The sequence below is a fragment of the Carcharhinus amblyrhynchos genome, chromosome 17 (assembly GCF_965287045.1).
Source record: "Carcharhinus amblyrhynchos chromosome 17, sCarAmb.v2.hapA, whole genome shotgun sequence".
In the NCBI taxonomy this organism is placed as follows: domain Eukaryota; kingdom Metazoa; phylum Chordata; class Chondrichthyes; order Carcharhiniformes; family Carcharhinidae; genus Carcharhinus; species Carcharhinus amblyrhynchos.
The window spans coordinates 727,185-746,321 of NC_137340.1; the positions used below are offsets into that span (position 1 = coordinate 727,185).

Here is a 19,137-nt window from a genome sequence, read left to right on the forward strand (position 1 = left end):
CACTCTATTCATGTCTCTCATAATCTTGTAGACTTCTATCAGGTCATCCCTGAACCTCCGTCATACCAGTGAGAACAAACCAAGTTTCTCCAAACTCTGCTCATAGCTAATGCCGTCCATACCAGGCAACATCCTGGTAAATCTTTTCTGTACCCTCTCCAAAGCTTCCACATTCTTCTGCTAGTGTGGCGATCAGAATTGAACACTATATTCCAAGTGCGGCCTCACTAAGGTTCTATAAACCGTCAACATGACTTGCTAATTTTTAAACTCAATACTCTGGCTGATGAAGGCAAGCATGCCATATGCTTTCTCCACCGGCATTGCCACTTTCAGTAACCTATGTACCTGGACACCCAGGTCCCTTTGGCTATCGATACTCGTAATGGTTCTGCTGGTTACTGTATATTTCCTATCTCCTCTCATTGGGTTTGTCACTAATTGGTTGAAAACATTTTCTTGGACACAATGCATGAATTTTTCTCCCTCAGTGCCTCTTAAATTGTTTGAATCCCAATTGATGTTGGGATAGTTAAAGTCTCCTACTATTATTGTTCTCTTGCTCTCACAGGCAGATATTTGTTCTTCTATCTCCCTTTCACTATTTGGTGGTCTGTAATATACCCCCGCTTGTGTGACTGCCCCTTTTTTATATCCAAGCTTATAGAGCCTGGTTTGTTAACCCGTTTACATTTCAGCCCTTCTCACAACTGGAATTGATTCTTTAATCATTAGTGCTACATCCCCTCTCTTTTTTATTGCCACTCTATTGTGTCTGAAGATTCTAAAACCAGGGATATTCAGTTGCCCCTCCTTTAGCCAGGTATCCTTTATAGCAATGACATAATACTGTCACGTGTCTATCTATGCCCTTAACTCATCCACCTTGTTTGTAATTCTCCTTGCATTGAAGTATAAACAGTTTCACTCTGTTGGGTGACACAGTGGTTAGCACTGCTGCCTCCCAACAGCAGGGACCCGGGTTTGATTCCTGGTTTGGGTCACTGTCTGTGTGGAGTCTGCACGTTCTCCCCATGTCTGCATGGGTTTTCTCTGGTGCTCCAGTTTTCTCCCATGGTCCCCATGCTGGTTAGGTGCATTGGCCACGCTAAATTCTCCCTCATTGTACCTGAACAAGCGCTGGCTGTGGTGCCTAGGGGACTTTCACAGTAACTTCATTGCAGCCTACTTGTGGCAACAATCAATAAACTCAATTTCCCTTACTGGACGCTTTTTAAACTCAAGTTTTTTTCTCTCCCTGGCTCCATGTGTCCAGCTCTTTAGCAAAGTTAACCCACCTGTCCTTTGACTTCATTAAACAAACATGGGTCACCTTTTGAACTGTCATTTCTTTAGGTCTGCTGGACGTTTAATTCTTAAAAACACATGAACCATGAACTTGATCTTCACAAAATTATCACAGTCTGGGGAACATGTCCACAAATGATATTGTGCTTTACAATGACTAACAAAGTTCAGAGCAAAGTAGCGTCAAGTAAACAAAAACATGAATAAACTATGTAAATTCAAAGCCTAGTGATCAAATGCAACCCAAATTTCAGCTAGTTACCTGGAAGAAATTTGTTCTTTGTCTCAGCATTGTAGAAATGTTTACAATCTCAAATTATTGTACCTCTGGACCAGGTAAAGAAAAGCATTGTGATGCCTGTTTCTGCTTTCCAGTCACTAAGCTTCTGTCCAATAATTTTACACTCCCTTGATTTCTTCACTGAGGAAGTCAGTATCTAATAAGTAAAAACCAGGAGATTCCTGCTGCTTTTCCAAGTCTTTGCTGGGTTAGCAAATCACAGCTGGGCTGATGTTTGGCCTGTCTTAAAGCTGAGCTCTGATTTGTGCTGCACTGATGCAGCAGGTGAATTGCCTGTTGATATTCCCGATCTAGGTTCGTATCTGAAGGGTAGTGAAAGGTGAGTGGTGACAAGCTTTCACTGAGACAATTTAAAAAGAATCAAGATCTTCAAAAGTAGGGGAGGGAAGAATGACCATTTTTCCTGTTAGGATTGTCTGTTTTTAATTTTTATTTCCAGGTTAAGAAGTTAATCAGTAAAGTGGTGCTGCGAGACTCCTGCATGTATAGGAAGCTAACGGATGGCTCAAAAGATGAAGTAAAAGTGACAGAAACTGAGACGGAATCTGATCATTTGTTGGGTACTGCACTTCCTCTAACTATTCTAGGCTGTAATAGTTCTTTCAGAATAAGACTTCTCAAGATACTTTTCCTTATGCTCTATATAAGAGCCAGCTCCTACAGACAAGCATAAATTGAAGCCTGATCTCGTGCCTATAGTAATGTGGGAATAGCGTTCTCTGGATGAATAGGATTTGTTTAATGTTTCTGGGCTTGTAAATGGGATTTCCAGTGCATGTCCACGCTATGTTAGCATATAGCTGATAAAGTTCGTACTAGACACTTTTCTAACAGGCACTCGGATTTAACAGCTCACTCCTGAATAGAGGGTCAGTCACAGAAGTTAGCACTACCCATCAGTTTATCAGTCAGTTCATCTAGCACTATAGCTTTGAAAGATTAAAACCACCAACTGAATACCTTTAAGTGGCTTTCTCTTCAACTTCACAGTAACTTCATTGTATTGTTAATGTACGTCTACTTGTGACACTAATAAATAAACTTAAGCTTCAAAGAAGCAAATAGACGAACACTTCGTAGAAAGAATAGCTGCCAGAGTATGGTTCAGGTCTTTTTTGGTACCTTGTCCACATCCTTCCCTATTACCATTATTGCAAAACCATAATTAAATCAAAGTTGTTCAATTCTATCTTGATAAAACCAATCTCCCTGAATCAATTGAAAAGTTAGGATTTTGCACAGTCAGCTCCATAACATCAGTGACCACTTTCTGGGGGCCTGGCAGATGCAAGGTGGATTGAAACTATGACAATGAAATAATATTGTGGCTTAATCACCAAGTGCTACTTGTATGTAACATTTGGGTCTGCACAGATGTTTTGTTTTCAGATACCTATGTCTCTGAGATATGTAGTATTGGCTGATATACTTTGCAGATCCAAAGCATTTGCACAAACTGTTAGGAATTGGTGTCTCTGTTTTTTGAAAGCTGTTATTTTTAAACTAAGAGTTAGAACATAAACATAGAACATTACAGCGCAGAACAGGCCCTTCGGCCCACGATGTTGCGCCGACCAGTTAAAAAACAATGACCCTCTAACCTAAACCAATCCCTTTTCATCCATAAATCTATCCACGGATCTCTTAAACGCCCCCAAACTAGGCGCATTTACAACTGCAGCAGGCAGGGCATTCCAATCCCTCACCACCCTCTGGGTAAAGAACCTACCCCTGACATCCGTCCTATAACTACCTCCCCTTAATTTAAAGCCATGCCCCCTCGTGCTAGCTTTCTCCATCCGAGGAAAAAGGCTATCACTATCCACCCTATCTAAACCTCTAATCACCTTATATGTTTCAATAAGATCCCCTCTTAGCCGCCTTCTTTCGAGCGAAAACAACCCTAAATCCCTCAGTCTCTCCTCATAGGACCTCCCCTCCATACCAGGCAACATCCTGGTAAACCTCCTCTGCACCCTCTCCAAAGCCTCCACATCCTTCCTATAATGTGGGGACCAGAACTGCACACAGTACTCCAAGTGTGGCCGCACCAGAGTTGTGTACAGTTGCAACATGACGCTGCGACTCCTAAATTCAATCCCCCTACCAATAAATGCCAAGACACCGTATGTCTTCTTAACAACCTTATCTACTTGATTTCCAACTTTCAGGGATCTATGTACACATACACCTAGTTACAGGATAAGGATACCTAAATCTACAAATAAAATGACTCCACTTTTGCCACAATGCTTACACCCTTTGCTCTTTCTTTCTACAGTCTACAAGCTTTTAAAGAACAAGAAAGGTGTTAGCAAATAATTCCTTTGCCTATCTTTGGGGATTAACTTCCAATCTTGGTTTAGAAAGTACAATAATAAATATCAAAGAACAATACTGTACAGGTACAGGCCCTTGGCCCCACCAAGCGTCTTTCTACACTAAAGACCTTTTGCTTCTATGCAGTCCATATTTCTCTGTTCCCTGCCTATTCATGAATCTGTCAAGATGCCTCTTAAATGTTGCTTTTGTATCTGCTTCTACCACCTCCTCTGGCAGCACTTTCCAGGCACTTATCACTCATTGTGTAAAAAATAAACTTGCTTCTCACATCTCCTTTAAACCTTTCTTCCTTTTACCTTAAACCTATGTCCCCTAGTAATTGACATTTCTACCCTGGAAAAAAGACTCCTGACCATCCATTCTATCCATGCCTCTCAATTTTATAAACTTCCATCAGGTTGCCCCTCAGCCTCCGTCGGTCAAATAAAAACAAACCAAGTTTGTCCAATCTTTCCTTGTAGCTAATACCCTCCAAATCTGATAAACCTTTTCTGTACTCTCTCTGAAGTCTCCACTCCAAAATAGTGTGGTGACCAGAACTGTGTGCAATATTCCAGTATTCACTTTTAATCAGTTTTCAAAACTTGAAGTCATTTAGAGCAAATTTTAGCATAAAAATACCATAAATATGCTTCTATCTGAGTGTTAATATGGTCAGAACGTGGTGTGTGTGTGTGTCTCTCCTGTCTGAATCATTCTTATATTGCTTTCTTTCTCTTCACTTTATTCCTGCTTATCTTTCCTTATATCTTCTAGCTTTTTCTGTTTCTGTCTTGTGATTATGTCCGTCATTGATTGATTATCTGTTTTTCTTCCCTGCTCTTGGGTAGACTGTATTGGAGAGAGTGGTGGGGAAGAGAGGTGCTGAGAGTGAGAGGGTCACAGAGTGAAGAGCAAACATTGCGCGGAGATCAGAACTCTTTGAAGCAACTGATTGTTGGGGTGGTGCTCCAGGCTTAATTGTCTTTATCAAATGATTCTTGGGGTATTATCAGTCAGTACTTGACAAGCTAGTGTGATTGTAATGGTCTACAATATCAAGAAAAGGAGTTAGGGAAATATTAGTGTCAGCATCATTACAGTCAGTAATTAGCCAAAGTAAATAGATCCACTAAATTACTTGGTCACACCTGCTGGGTGAAGGATCCCAGATGAGTTTGAAGAAATATTTCAGAACTGTGAGCACCTTGTGAAACCTTGTTGCCTCAGGAATAATAGGATCTGTAGCAACTCTTGGGCTTCTGTCCCAGTAGAATATCATCTTGTAGATTTTATAATGCAAAATTAAAAGAAAATAGTATGAGGAAGAAGAGGAAGCAAATATGACTCAGTTATCCATGTAGTAGAAAAAGTAGTTGCAAAATGGATCAGAGCAACATTGAAGCTGCTTCCAGTACTCACTCTGGGCTGGAGAATTGCTTTCATTTTGTTTCTAACTTCCACCTGTCCATGCACATGAACTGTCTCTGACTCTTCACTTCCTCAGCTTCTCTAACTTAATCTCAGGGGATAAACCATCCACATATGCTACCATCCCACAACTATCTCCGAAAATTTCTTCCCATCCTGCTTCCTGTGCCAACATTTCCCTTCTCCTAATTTGTTTTGATATTGACCAGGAATAAAGCTCCCTCAACATTGTTCCATCAAACACTCCAAAGGCATGAGCAACACAAGATAGATGCAAAGTAAAGCTCCCTCTACAGTGTCCCCATCAAACACTCCCAGGACAGGGACAGCACAGGGTTAGATACAGAGTAAAGCTCCATCTACACTGTCCCCCCATCAAACACTCCCAGGACAGGGACAGCACAGGGTTAGATACAGAGTAAAGCTCTGTCTACAGCGTCCATATTAATTTCCCATAAAAGTAGCAACTTTTGTTCTGTGTAATAGGCTAAATTTGAAACCAGATCCCAGAGATAACCTGCCTCTTTATGTATTTAATGTAGGAAACAAACTGTTGTTGCCTAGTTTAACAGTGAAACCTGAATCCAGCGATGGTGCAGAAAGCAGCAACCTAATCGTTTATAATGGAGCAATGGTGGATGTGGGCAGTTTGCTGCAAAAATTACAAAAAAGTGAAAAGACTCGGGCAGAAATGGAGCTGAAAGTACAGGCACTGGAGAGCAAAATGGGTAAGAAAATGTGATTGTGGGTTTACATGAAAAGTGAAAAGGCAGTGCTACCAAAGGTAGCACATGCCTCTAATGAGCATAAGATTATGTATGTGGTTAGTCTAAAGATGCATAGCTTCTTCATCCTGCAGATGAGCCCTACCAGCTCCGTAGGACCCCACTTTTCTTCCCTTTTAAAGGTGCTGAATCTTGGGCACAGTTCCTAGAGACCTGACAGTTTTCCATTATACCCAAGTGGCCATTGTTTAAACATTGTAGGTAGTGATTGCCAGAGGCAGTTAACTGTAAGAAACCTAACCATATCTGATCTTTATTCAGTGTCCACATAAGGCAGCAGTCAGCATCCCTGATTGATTTGGATATCTTTCCTGTGTGAGCTAGTACAAATTTTAGAATTATACAGCCGATTTTTCCCAATTTGTTCTCATTGGATTGCCTCAACCAGCGTAGAGCTTGTGGAGGATCAAGCTCTCAGACTTTTCTGGAAATTTGTTTGGCTCAATACTTAAAGTAGTGTGCAAAGCTTGGACCTTCCTGGTCTGTGACAAACCCAAACCCTGAGCGCATGGACTGCAACAATTCAAGAAGGCAGCTCACCATCACCACCTCAAGGGCTGTAGTGGGTTGGATCTTAAAACAATGACAAGACAGAGTACAGGAATAAGATAGAGAATCTGGTGTGCTGGTGCAACGACAATAATCTCTCCCTCGGTATCAACAAAACAAAGGAGATTTTCATCGACTTCAGGAAGCGTAATGGAGAATATGTGTTGTACCTGTAATTCTCAGATACTTCTGATCAGCTTACTTAAAGATTTCCCCTGCTGTCCTCCTTTGCAAGATGGACAAAGGACAAACACAAATAAAGGTTCAATAAGTTTATGAATAATACTATTAACCCTTAAATTACCCACATAAAAGAGGATATCTCAGATTCAAGTGTACTACCCGCAGAGGTGGTTTGGTAAAACTGATTCCCTCAGTCCCTCTGTTCTATCGTCACGACAGTGAGTGTTGATGGCAGCTTCTTCCTTCTCTGGTCAATCTTCTGGATGGTTGAGGTCACCTCACTCATCGAGTCTTCGCTGCTAGTGTGTCTGAGATGCGTACCTTTATCCCCCTCCCTCCTTTCCAGAAACTTCGCTGGTTTCTGACCAATGAGGTCTCGGGAGGGGGTCCCAAAATCCAGTGGGTTTCTTGATGTCTGCCTGACAGGACACTGGGGCCCTCCCCGTGTGCTGCCTCCATGTCAGATAACGTGACTTCAGGAACTGTAGGTGACAAAGTCTGGCCCAATCTGGGCTTCTAACAATAGGCCGGTAAATTTCAATGGGGTGTGATGATCTCCTGCTGGGTCTCAGTAGAATGCAGTGATCCTTGGTGGGCCAGGCCCAGACATGTTCCTGTGTCTTAGTATATGTGACCTTTGTCAAGTCTGGCCTGCCCAAGGTTTGACTGTGTTTGATTTTAATATGGCCAGTTCTTTAATTTAGGATATCCAATTTAATCAGCCTTAAAACTAGGCCCTGATTATATTACCACAGAAGCCCCTGTCCACACCAAAGGGGAAGAAATAGAAATGGTCAAGAGCTTCAAGTTTTTAGGTGTCCAGATCACCAACAACCTGTCCTGGTACAGCACCCACCCTCCCGCCATGCTGACATTGTAGTTAAGAAAGCCCATCAACATCTCTACTTTCACAGAAGACAAAGGAAATTTGGCGTGTCAGCTACGACTGTCAGCAACCTTTACAAGTGGGCCATAGAAAGCATTCTTTCTGACTGTATCACAGCTTGGTATGGGCTCCTGCTCTGCCCAAGACCACAAGGAATTATAAAAGGTCGTGAATGTAGCCCAATCCATCACGCAAACCAGCCTCCCATACATTGACTCTGTATACACTTGCCGTGCCTCGGCAAAGCAGCCAGCATAATTAAGGACCCCACGCACCATGGACATTCTCCCTCCCACTTTCTTCCATCAGGAGAAAGATACAAAAGTCTGAGGACACGTACCAACCTACTCAAGAACAGCTTCTTCCCTGCTGCCGTCAGACCTTTGGACCTTGCATTCAGTTGATCTTTCTGTACACCTTGGCTATGACTGTAACATGATATTCTGCACCCTGTCCTACTCTATGAATGGTATGCTTTATCCGTATAGTGTGCAAGTAAAAATACTTCTCACTGTGTACTAATATATGTGACAATAAATCAAAAAGAATGTCAATATTGTCCTTTCTACACTCACCATCCACCATGTCTTCTCCTTCGTGAATACTAATACAAAGTACTCATTAAGGACCTCACCCACCTCATCAGGCTCCACACACACACATTCCCTCCACTGTCCTTTCCTTAGCTTCCCTCTTCCTTCTTTTATATGCATAAAAGGCCTTAGGATTCTCCTTAATCCTGCCTGCCAAGGACATCTCATGGCCCTTTTTTGCCCTGCTAAGTTCCTGTTTAAGCTCTTTTCTGTTCTCTTTTTATATCAAGAGCTTTATCCGTTTTCAATTTCCTGAAATTTACGTGATGCCTCCTTTTTCACTAAGCTTTCTTGTCATCCAGGGTTCCTGAATCTTGCCATCTTTATCCTTCATTTTTAAAGAGACATACTTATACTAAATTGTTAACAACTGACTTTTGGGTGTGGGTTTACCCTCAAGCAGCCGCCCCCAGTCTACATTCCCTCGCTCCTGCTTAATACTGTCATAGTTAGCCTTCCCCCAGTTTAGTACTTTCACTCTGGGTCTACTTTTATCTGTGGATGGCACAGTAACACAGTGGTTCGCACTGTTGCTTCACAGCGCCAGGGACCTAGGTTCGATTCCCAGCTTGGGTTACTGTCTGTGTGGAGTCTGCATGTTCTCCCTGTGTCTGTGTGTGTTTCCCCCAGGTACTCTGGTACTTTCCCACATTCTGAAAGATTTGCTGGTTAGGTGCATTGACCCAAACAGGCACTGGACTGTGGCAACTAGGGGAATTTCACAGTAACTTCATTGCAGTGTTAATGTAAGCCTTACTTGTGACTAGTAAACTTTTTTAAAAAATCCTTTTCTACAAGTATCTTGAAGCTTATCGAACTATGATCACTTCCCAAAATGGTCCCCCACTGAAACATCAATCACCTGTGTGGGCTCATTTCCCAGAACCAGATCTCAGATAGCATGTTCCCAAATTCAACTATCTATAAGGTTGCCTCAAGAGGCACTCTTGGACATACTGAACAAACTCTGCCCTGTCCAACCCCTGGCATTAAAGGAATCCTGATCTATATTGGGGAAGTTAAAATCGCCCATCATAACAATCCTGTTGATTTACATCTTGTGGCGATGCCGGCGTTGGATTGGGGTAAACATAGTAAGAAGTCTCACAACACCAGGTTAAAGTCCCACAGGTTTATTTGTAAATAAACCTGTTGGACTTTAACCTAGTGTTGTGAGACTTCTTACTGGATTTACATCTTCCCGTAATCTGCTAATATATCAGTCCTTCCACTTCATGCTGGCTGTTGGGAGATCTGTAGTGCAGTCCCAACAGTGTGATTGCACAGCTCCTGTTCCTGAATTCTACCCATGTGGCCTCGCTGCGTGATCCCACCAAGCTGTCCTCCCTCTATAGCTGGGTAATTTTCCATAATCAGTAAAGCAACAGCCCCACCTTTCTTGTCACCTTCTCTATCTTGCCTGAAACATCTAATTCCTGGAATGCTAAACTGCAGTCTTGCCCTTTCATCCAAGTCACTGTAATTGCCACAGCATCATTGTTCCATATGGTAATCCAAGCTTTAAATTCATCCATCTTACCTGTCATGCTCCTTGCTTCATCCATCTGTCCTGTCATGTTTTGTATTCTGTGTTTTATTTTTCTTGGCCTTACTGGACCCATTTGTTGAGTTCTCCGCAGTCTCTGTACTTTTTTTGATTTTTATCTTTGGTTTCTGTGCCTTCCATTTTTCCCTTACTGCCTTTTGTTTATGTCCCTACTTTACTTCCCTCTGACCTTCTGCATCGGTTTCCATCCCCCGCCACATTAACTTGAACCTTCCCCAGCAGCACTAGCAAACACTCCCCCCCAGGACATGGGTTCCTGTCCTGCCCAGGTACAGACCCTCCGACTTCTACTGGTCCCACATCCCCCAGAACTGATTCCAATGTCCAGGAATTTGAAATGCTCCCTTTTGCACCAGTGCTAGAGCCATGTATTCATCTTAGCTGTCCTGACATTCCTACTCTGACTAGCACGTGGCACTGGTAGCAATCCTGAGATTGCTACCTTTGAGGTCCTACTTTTTAGTTTAACTCCTAGTTCACTAAATTCTGCTTGTAGGACCTCATCCTGCTTTTTACCGATATCTTTGGTGCCTATATGCGCCATGACATCTGGCTGTTCACCCTCCCTCTCCATAATGCCCTGCAGCCACTCCAAATGGCCGTCTTTTGTGATATAAAGAAGAAGATTCTAACTGACCAAACCCAGAAAACATTTAATCCCACAAAAAAACTTTACAATTGTGTATAAACCCAATTATTTAATATTATAAATCAATTTTCCTGCTTCTTGGAGACTAACATCTTGAGTTTTGTTTCGGACACAGGGTTGGAAATTTTTTGGGACTGCGTTTACCCAAGTATATAACTACACTTAAACTATGCTTTCATGCTGTATTTATTATCAGTCACGATGTGGATATGCTGGCGTTGGACTGGGGTAAACACAGTAAAAAGTCTGACAACACCAGGTTTTAGTCCAACCGATTTATTTGATAGTAAACTCACTAGCTTTCGAGGGGATTCCCTCTTCTTCAGGTGAATGGAGAGAACTCTCCATAGAGAACTCTCCATTCACCTGAAGAAGAGGGAATCCCCTCGAAAGCTAGTGAGTTTACTATCAAATAAATCGGTTGGACTAAAACCTGGTGGTGTCAGATTTTTTACTTTAATATCAGTGACATAAGCATCAAGAGGGTCATTCAAATCTAATGTTTGTTATTTTCATTTATTAAAAATCCCAGCAAGAATGTTGTTTAAAATGTTATGTTGCTAAAGGTGTTATCATCTATACGGTGTTGGAAATGTAACATTTATGAAGTGCTTGAATGGTCAGCGCAGACATGATCAACGACTGGCTGGTTATTGGAGATGTGCTAAGCTGCACTACAGCAACATTATCGGGCTCATCTCTGGTCGGATAGATAGAAAGATGGGGATCTTATAGAGACGTATAAGATAATGAAAGGGATGGATAGGGTAGAGGTAGAGAGATTCTTCCCGCTTAGAAAGGACAGCAGGACTAGAGGACACAGCCTCAAGATGGTGGGGGTGGGGGGGGTTCAGTTTAGATCAGAGTTGAGGAGGAACTTCTTCACTCAAAGGGTGGTGAATCTCTGGAATTCTCTGCGCGTTGAAGTGGTGGAGGCTACCTCGCTAAATATATTTAAGACTCGGGTAGATAGGTTTTTGACAGACAGGGGAATTAAGGGTTATGGGGAGAAAGCGGGAAAGTGGAACTGATCCACTTGAGATCAGCCATGATCTTATTGAATGGCGGGGCAGGCTAGATGGCCTACTGCTCCTATTTCTTATGTTCTTAAAAGCAGAAAAATTCTGTGAAACTTTCGTAGTACGTAGAGAACTGTGAACAGTTATGTTCTCTGCATTATGAAAGGGGATATAAAAGCATCAGTGAAGCCACACAAAAGAAAGATTTTTCGGGCAAGCAGGAACAGGCTGCTACTGAGCAATGATAGATGTCTTTAAAATTATGGTAGACAGAGAGGATGTTTCCATTTTGGGGGCAAGACCAAACTAGGGGCCATGACGAAGTTACCACTAGTAAATCCAATAGTTAACCTCTTTGCCCTGAACTTGAATGTGGAACTCACTACCACATGGAGTAGTTGGGGCAAATAGCAAGGGATCTTTTAAGAGGAAGCTAGATAAACGTATGAAAGAGAAAAGAAGATGATGTTAATATGGCGACATGAAGAAAAATGGAAGGAGGTGCCTGTGGCTGGGCCAGTGGCCTGTTTCTGTACTAAGTAATGTGCAATTGTGTACACTGTTTCTAAAAGATACTTACCTACTGCAAAAGGTGGGGGGGGGAAGATACTGCGTGTAATATAATAAAGTGCACAAAAATGAAATGGAGGGAAAGAGAGATGCTGATGAAAGACGTAAGTGCACCAAATTCATCAAAGGAGGTGGAAGAAAAAATGACATTACTGAGAATAAGGCTTAAAGAGGGTTAAAACCCATCTTTCTTGGAACTTTGAACAAGTTACTTAATGTGCTCGTGATATATAATGTAGAAGAAATTAGATTCATATAAGCAATTAGGTCGCATAGAAAAGTAAGTCTGTTTTTAAACGGACTTGCTATAGTAGGGGCTAAAGCTGCAGCAGTAGCTAAAGGGTTAATGATTCACTATATACTCACCATTATACTGAAAATCAAGAAACTAGCTGAAGCAGGCAGGGTTAGAAAAACAGGGCCTAGCAGACACTCAAGGTCTAAAGGCCAGATAACGGGCCATCTGCCTTTAGGAGGATAGAAAAATAAACCACCATTCTTCTTCTCTATCTAGTTACGGTAAATCACAAGGGACAGGGACTGTAGGATGATTTAGACCAAGGACACTATAGATAAGTCCTAGGACCATAGTTTTAATTCATGGGACAATGATTAAAGGGGTAATAGAGATAGTAAGGATAATAGGGAGTATTGTAACCTGCTTGCAGAAGTTGTTTATTTCACTGTATAAAAATAGCGCGGGTTTGTTCAAAAATTCAGAGTTCTCTCGGTGTTGACTGAGGTGTGCTCTCCGTGATATCACGACAATAAACTCTCCTGACGTCTCTGCCTGAGTTATTCTGAGCTAGGAATTTCCTCGACATATAATATGATTTCTGGATGTTTCACTGCAATGTGTTAACATCTTTGCTTGGTCAGATTTGTTGTGCAGCATGTTTATTATATCACAATGATAGGCAAACCAGGATTGTGTATAAACTGTTTGGATAGCACTTGGATCTGAGATTATTTGTAAGCAACTCCAAGGGAGAATTATATCTTTTTTGTTTTATACAGAAGACAGAACAAAGCAGATATCCAATCTGGAGAATGTAAGCAAAAGTCTGATGTTAGAACTAAAAGAAAGCAAGAAATCCCTGATTCGTGCTGAGGAGAACTTGAAAGGATGTGAGGAGGCAAAGGTGCGTCTGGAACAACAATTGACTCAAACTGGCAAGAAATTATCGTCCGTTACAGAGGAAATTCACAATGTCCTGAAACAGGTAAAGAAATATTTCACCAACTCCTTCCCTCTTTGTCACAAGGCACTGACTCAGGAAAAAATTTACTTGCGTATACACAGGACCTTTCATGCCCTTGGAATATCCCAAAGTGTTCCGTCAAAAACTTTTGAACTGTAGTTGCAGTTATAACATAGGGCAAGGATTCCCAAATTAGGGTCTGCAGGAGAAGAATACAAAGGTTTACCTTGAGTCTGTTTATTTCATGACATGCAATATCTGATGCCTGGCATCTCTCAGCCTTCACACAGAGATATAGGCATAATTACATGGATGCAAATGTGCACGTTGAAACATAATAAGAAATGGAAGCAGGAGGAGGCCATTCAGCCCTTCACGCTGCTCTGCCATTCATTACAATGATAACTGACCAATACCGTGATCTCACCTCCTCCTCCTCCCCCCCGTATCACTTTAACTCCAAGAGCTATATCTAATTCCTCCTTGAAATTGCACATTTTGATTGCAACTATTTTCTGAGGTAGTAACAGCACATATGCATGGATTCAGACTATTTGATTTGAGTTATTCTTGTCACATATTGGTGTGCAGTGAACAGTATTGTTTCTTGTGTGCTATACAGACAAAGCATACCATTCATAAAGTGCTTAAGGGAGAAGGAAAGGAGAGGCTACAGAATATAGAGTTACAGGTGTCTATAGTGTCTGTAGGTCCCCAGATAATAACTTAGAGGTGGGGCGGGCTATAAACAAGCAAATAAATGATGCGTGCAGAAACAGAACGGCAATAATTATGGGGGATTTTAATCTGTATATTGATTGGATGACCCGAGTCGGACGCGGTGGGCTTGAGGAAGAGTTCTTAGAATGCTGTGATGGAACCTACGAGGGAGCGAGCTATCTTAGATCTGGTGTTGTGTAACGAGGCAGGTAGAATTAGGGATCTTCTTGTGAGGGATCCCCTTGGGACGAGTGATCATTGTATGGTTGAATTTTTGATGCAGATGGAGGATGAGAAAGTAGGGTCCCGAACCTGTGTCCTCTGTTTGAACAGAGGGGAGTATGATAGGATGAGAGCAGAATTGGCGAATGTAGATTGGTGGCGCAGATTGGTTGGTAGGACGGCTGAGGAACAGTGGAGGATTTTTAAGGAGATCTTTTTCGGTACTCAGCAGAAATATATTCCGATGGTAAAGAAGGAAGGTAGGAGAAGGGATAACCAGCCGTGGTTATCGAAGGAAATAAAGGAGAGTATTAAATTAAAAGCTGATGCATTCAGAGTGGCTAAAAGTAGTGGGCGATTAGAAGATTGGGAAAAATTTAATAACAAAAAATGACTAAAGGTGATAAAGAAAGGAAAGATAGACTATGAAGCTAAATTAACAATAAATATAAAAAAGGACAGTAAAAGTTTTTACAAATATATAAAGAAGAGGAGGCTGGCTAGAGTGAATGTTGGACCCTTGAAGGATGAGAGGGGGGATTTAGTGGTGGGAGATGAGGAAATGCCTGAAGCTTTAACTAAGTTTTTTGCTTTGGTCTTCACAGAGGAGAACACGAATAGTTTGCCGGATCTTAAAGATAGAAGGATGGTAGGAGTTGAGGGTCTGAATGCAATTACTGTCACGAGAGAGGTAGTGCTTGATAGACTAATGGGACTGAAGGTGGACAAGTCCCCAGGACCGGATGGAATGCATCCCAGGGTTCTGAAAGAAATGGCAGAGGTGATAGTGGATGCCTTAGTAATTATTTACCAAAATTCGCTGGTTTCTGGGGAAGTGCCGGAAGATTGGAAAATGGCTAATGTTATGCCACTGTTTAAAAAAGGTGGCAGACAAAAGGCAGGGAAATTATAGGCCAGTTAGTTTAACGTCTGTAGTTGGAAAAATGCTAGAATCCATCATCAAAGAAGAAATAGTGAGGCACCTAGAAAAGATTGGTTTGATTGAGCAGACGCAGCACAGATTCGTTAAGGGGAAGTCGTGTTTGACGAATTTATTGGATTTCTACAAGGATGTGACAGAGGGGAATCGGTGGATGTGGTGTTTTTAGATTTCCAAAAGGCGTTTGATAAGATGCCTCATAAAAGGTTGCTACAGAAGGTTAGGGTGCACGGAGTTGGGGGTAAGGTGTTAGTGTGGATAGAGGATTGGCTGTCTAATAGGAAGCAGAGAGTTGGTATCAATGGGTGCTATTCTGGTTGGCGGTTTGTGACTAGTGGAGTGCCGCAAGGATCGGTGCTGGGGCCTCAACTATTTACCATTTATATAGATGATCTGGAGGAGGGGGCTGAGTGTAGGGTGACGGAATTTGCTGATGACACGAAGATGAGTGGAAAAGCAAATTAGGTGGATGGTGTGGAAAGTCTGCAGAGGGATCTAGATAGGCTAAGCGAGTGGGCGAGGACCTGGCAGATGGAGTATAATGTTAGCAAGCATGAGGTTATCCACTTCGGCAGAAATAATAGTAGGAGAGCTTATTATTTAAAAGGTGAAAAGCTGCAGCATGCTACGGAGCAGAGGGACCTGGGGATCCTTGTGCATGAGTCGCAAAAACCCAGTCTGCAGGTACAGCAGATGATCAAGAAGGCGAATGGAATGCTGGCCTTTATAGCAAGGGGGATAGAATATAAAAGTAGGGAGGTCTTGCTGCAACTGTACAGGGTACTGGTGAGGCCTCAGCTGGAGTACTGTGTGCAGTTTTGGTCGCTGCACTTGTGGAAGGATATATTGGCCTTGGAGGGAGTGCAGAGGAGGTTCACTAGGCTGATACCAGAGATGAGGGGGTTGGACTATGAAGAGAGACTAAATAGACAGGGTCTGTACTTGTTGGGAGTTTAGAAGGATGAGGGGGGATCTTATAGAGACATATAAGATAATGAAGGGGATGGATAGGGTATAGGTAGAGAGATTCTTCCCACTTAGAAAGGATAGCAGGACTAGAGGGCACAGCCTCAAGATAAGGGGGGGACAGTTTAGATCGGAGTTGAGGAGGAACTTCTTCACTCAAAGGGTGAATCTCTGGAAGTCTCTGCCCGTTGAAGTGGTGGAGGCTACCTCGCTAAATATATTTAAGTCATGGTAGATAGGTTTTTGATAGACAAGGGAATTAAGGGTTATGGGGAGAAAGCGGGAAAGTGGAACTGATCCACTTGAGATCAGCCATGATCTTATTGAATGGCGGAGCAGGCTCGAAAGGCTAGATGGCCTACTCCTGCTCCTAATTCTTATGTTCTTATGTACAGTCTTGCTAGGGTGCAGAAAAAGATCTACTTAATATATAATAAGTCCATTCAAAAGTCTGATGGCAGCAGGGAATAAGCTGTTCTTGAGTCAGTTGATATGTGACCTCAGACTTTTATATCTTTAGCCTGAAGGAAGAAAGTGGAAGAGAGAATGTCCGGGATGATTATGCTGGCTGCTCTTCCGAGGCAGCGGGAAGTGTAGAAAGAGTCAATGGATGGGATGGTTTGCGTGGTGGAGTGGGCTTCGTTTACAACCCTTTGTAGTTTTTTGCGGTCTTGGGCAGAGCCATACCAGGCTGTGGTACAACAAGAATGCTTTCTATGGCACATCTGTAAAAGTTGGTGAGTGTTGTAATGGACATGCCAAATTTCCTTAGCCTCTTGAGAAAATAGTGGTGTTGATGGGCTTTCTTAAATATAGCATCAGCGCGGACGGACTAGGATAAGTTGTTGGTGATCTGGACACCTAGAAACTTGAAGCCCTCTGTTTTCACTTCATCCCTATTGATGGAGACAGGGCATGCCCTTCACTATGATTCCTGAAGTCGATGCCTGTCTCCTTCATTTTGCTGACATTGAGGGAGAAATTATTGTCATTACACCAGTTCACCAGATTCTCTGCCTCTTTCCTGCACTCCATGTCATCATTGTTTGAGATCCGACGCACTACAGTGGTGTCATTAGTAAACTTAAAAATGGGGTTGGAGCATAATTTGGCCATACAGTCAGAAATGTATCAGGAGTATCAAAAGGGGCTGAGGACACAGCCTTGCGGGGCACTGGTGTATTGGGATTGTTGTGTAATCTTACCAATTGCGGTCTATGGTTTAGGAAGTCTAGGGTTCCAATTGCAGGTGGAGGAGCCGAGCCCCAAGCAATGAAGTTCGGAGATACACTGCCACGTGTCAACAAAGGTGCACACGTGTGAATACATGTGGGTTGTGTACACATGTGAGTCACGCACAATTCCAGCAGTCACTAGACAGTCTCCAGTAGCTTTGGCTGATATTCTGGATACTGAAAACTGTTGTATTGTTTGGGTTTGGCTGAGAATATCAGACTTGGCATAGATCATTGGCTCAATCATTTTGGGTGCTACTTATCTATCTTATTCGTGTGATGTTTCATATTTGGTTCAATTTGTCATTAATTTATTCTATTCCTTCAACTTTGTTTTGAAACAGGTTGAAATGTCCTATGAAGACCAAGGGAAAGCCAGGGAAAATGGAGTGCCTGCATGATGTGTGGTTTGGGGTTCCCAGGGTAGTCAACCATATTGTTATATAATTATTTCAGTGAGTTGCAGCTGACCAAAGCACTGCATGTGTCATGGATTTTGTAGTTTAAAGATGTGTTTGTAGAACAAAAGATGTACAAAGTTCTGAATTACCGTGAACTGTTTGGAACAAAATGAAAGCAAAAGTGGACTTCCTAACTGCTTCAAAGATTGGTAGTTATTCAACTGGAGATACTTTTGCATTGCAAAATGTTTTTAGAGAAACACTGACTTTTTATGTTAATAAAAGTATATGAAACCAGGCGTACAAGCTAATTGATTGCATTTTTTCTGCCAATCTGATTCGGCTGAGCCTGTCTGTCTCAAACTTTAGCCTCTGCTTTTTATCAAACTGTTTCAAGGGTGCACAAAATGTGGCCATTATGTTATCCCATTGAGTGCTTTTGGAAATTATGTTGATGGTGTAAATGGGTTAGATGCAGAGTATAGTTCTTCTGTACAATCCCATCAAACATTCCCAGGGCAGATAGAACCTATATAAGCAATAGCTGAAATAGGTCATTTAGTCCTTCAAGCTGCTCCACTATTAAACAATATCATGGCTCGTTTTCTATTTCGACTCCACCTTTACTATCCCCGTATTTCCAAAAATCTATTTCTAAAAATCCAGGTTAGGTTGATTGGCCATGCTAAAATTGCCCCTTAGTGTCTTAAGATGTGTAGGTTAGAGGGATTGGTGGGTAAAATATGTAGGGATATGGGGGTAGGGCCTGGGTGGGATTGTGGTTGGTGCAGACTTGATGGGCCAAAGGGCCTCTTTCTGCACTGTAGGGTCCTATGATTCCTATGATACTGTCTTGCCTTAAATGTAGCCAACAACTAAGCATCCACAGTTCTTCAGAGTAGAAAATTCCTAATATTAAAACCCTCTGAGTGAAGAATTTTCTCAAGCAAATGGCTGACCTCTTATTCCGAGACTGAACATGATTCTTTTTCATGCAATGTGGACATTGCAAGCAAGGCAAGGATTTTATTGCCCATCTGTAGTCACTCTTGAATAGTTTGAGGCCATTTCTGATGGAACTTAAGAATGCGTCTGCAGTCATATATATAGGCTAGAAGTCAAGATGGCAGATTTCTTTCATGAGTTAATTAGATGGGTTCTTAGAAAAACATGGTAGTTAACATGGTCATCAACTCTAAACTAGACTTATATTGGGCAGCACGATGACATTGGGTAGCACTGCTGCCTCATAGTGCCAGGGACCCGTGTTCCATTCCTGCCTCATTTC

At 42.1% G+C, this 19,137-nt stretch overlaps 1 protein-coding gene across 1 annotated transcript in view; it reads left to right on the top strand.

Moving 5' to 3' along the window:
- ccar1 (cell division cycle and apoptosis regulator 1) overlaps window positions 1–18,148 on the top strand; it is a 156,413-nt gene extending 138,265 nt beyond the window's left edge. The window contains exons 22-25 of the mRNA XM_080205362.1: window positions 2,049–2,169; window positions 5,905–6,090; window positions 13,181–13,386; window positions 17,793–18,148. Of these exons, the coding sequence (XP_080061488.1) occupies window positions 2,049–2,169; window positions 5,905–6,090; window positions 13,181–13,386; window positions 17,793–17,849 (570 nt within the window). The 3' untranslated portion in view covers window positions 17,850–18,148. The remainder of the gene's footprint in view (window positions 1–2,048; window positions 2,170–5,904; window positions 6,091–13,180; window positions 13,387–17,792) is intronic.
- Window positions 18,149–19,137: the final 989 nt, after the last annotated feature.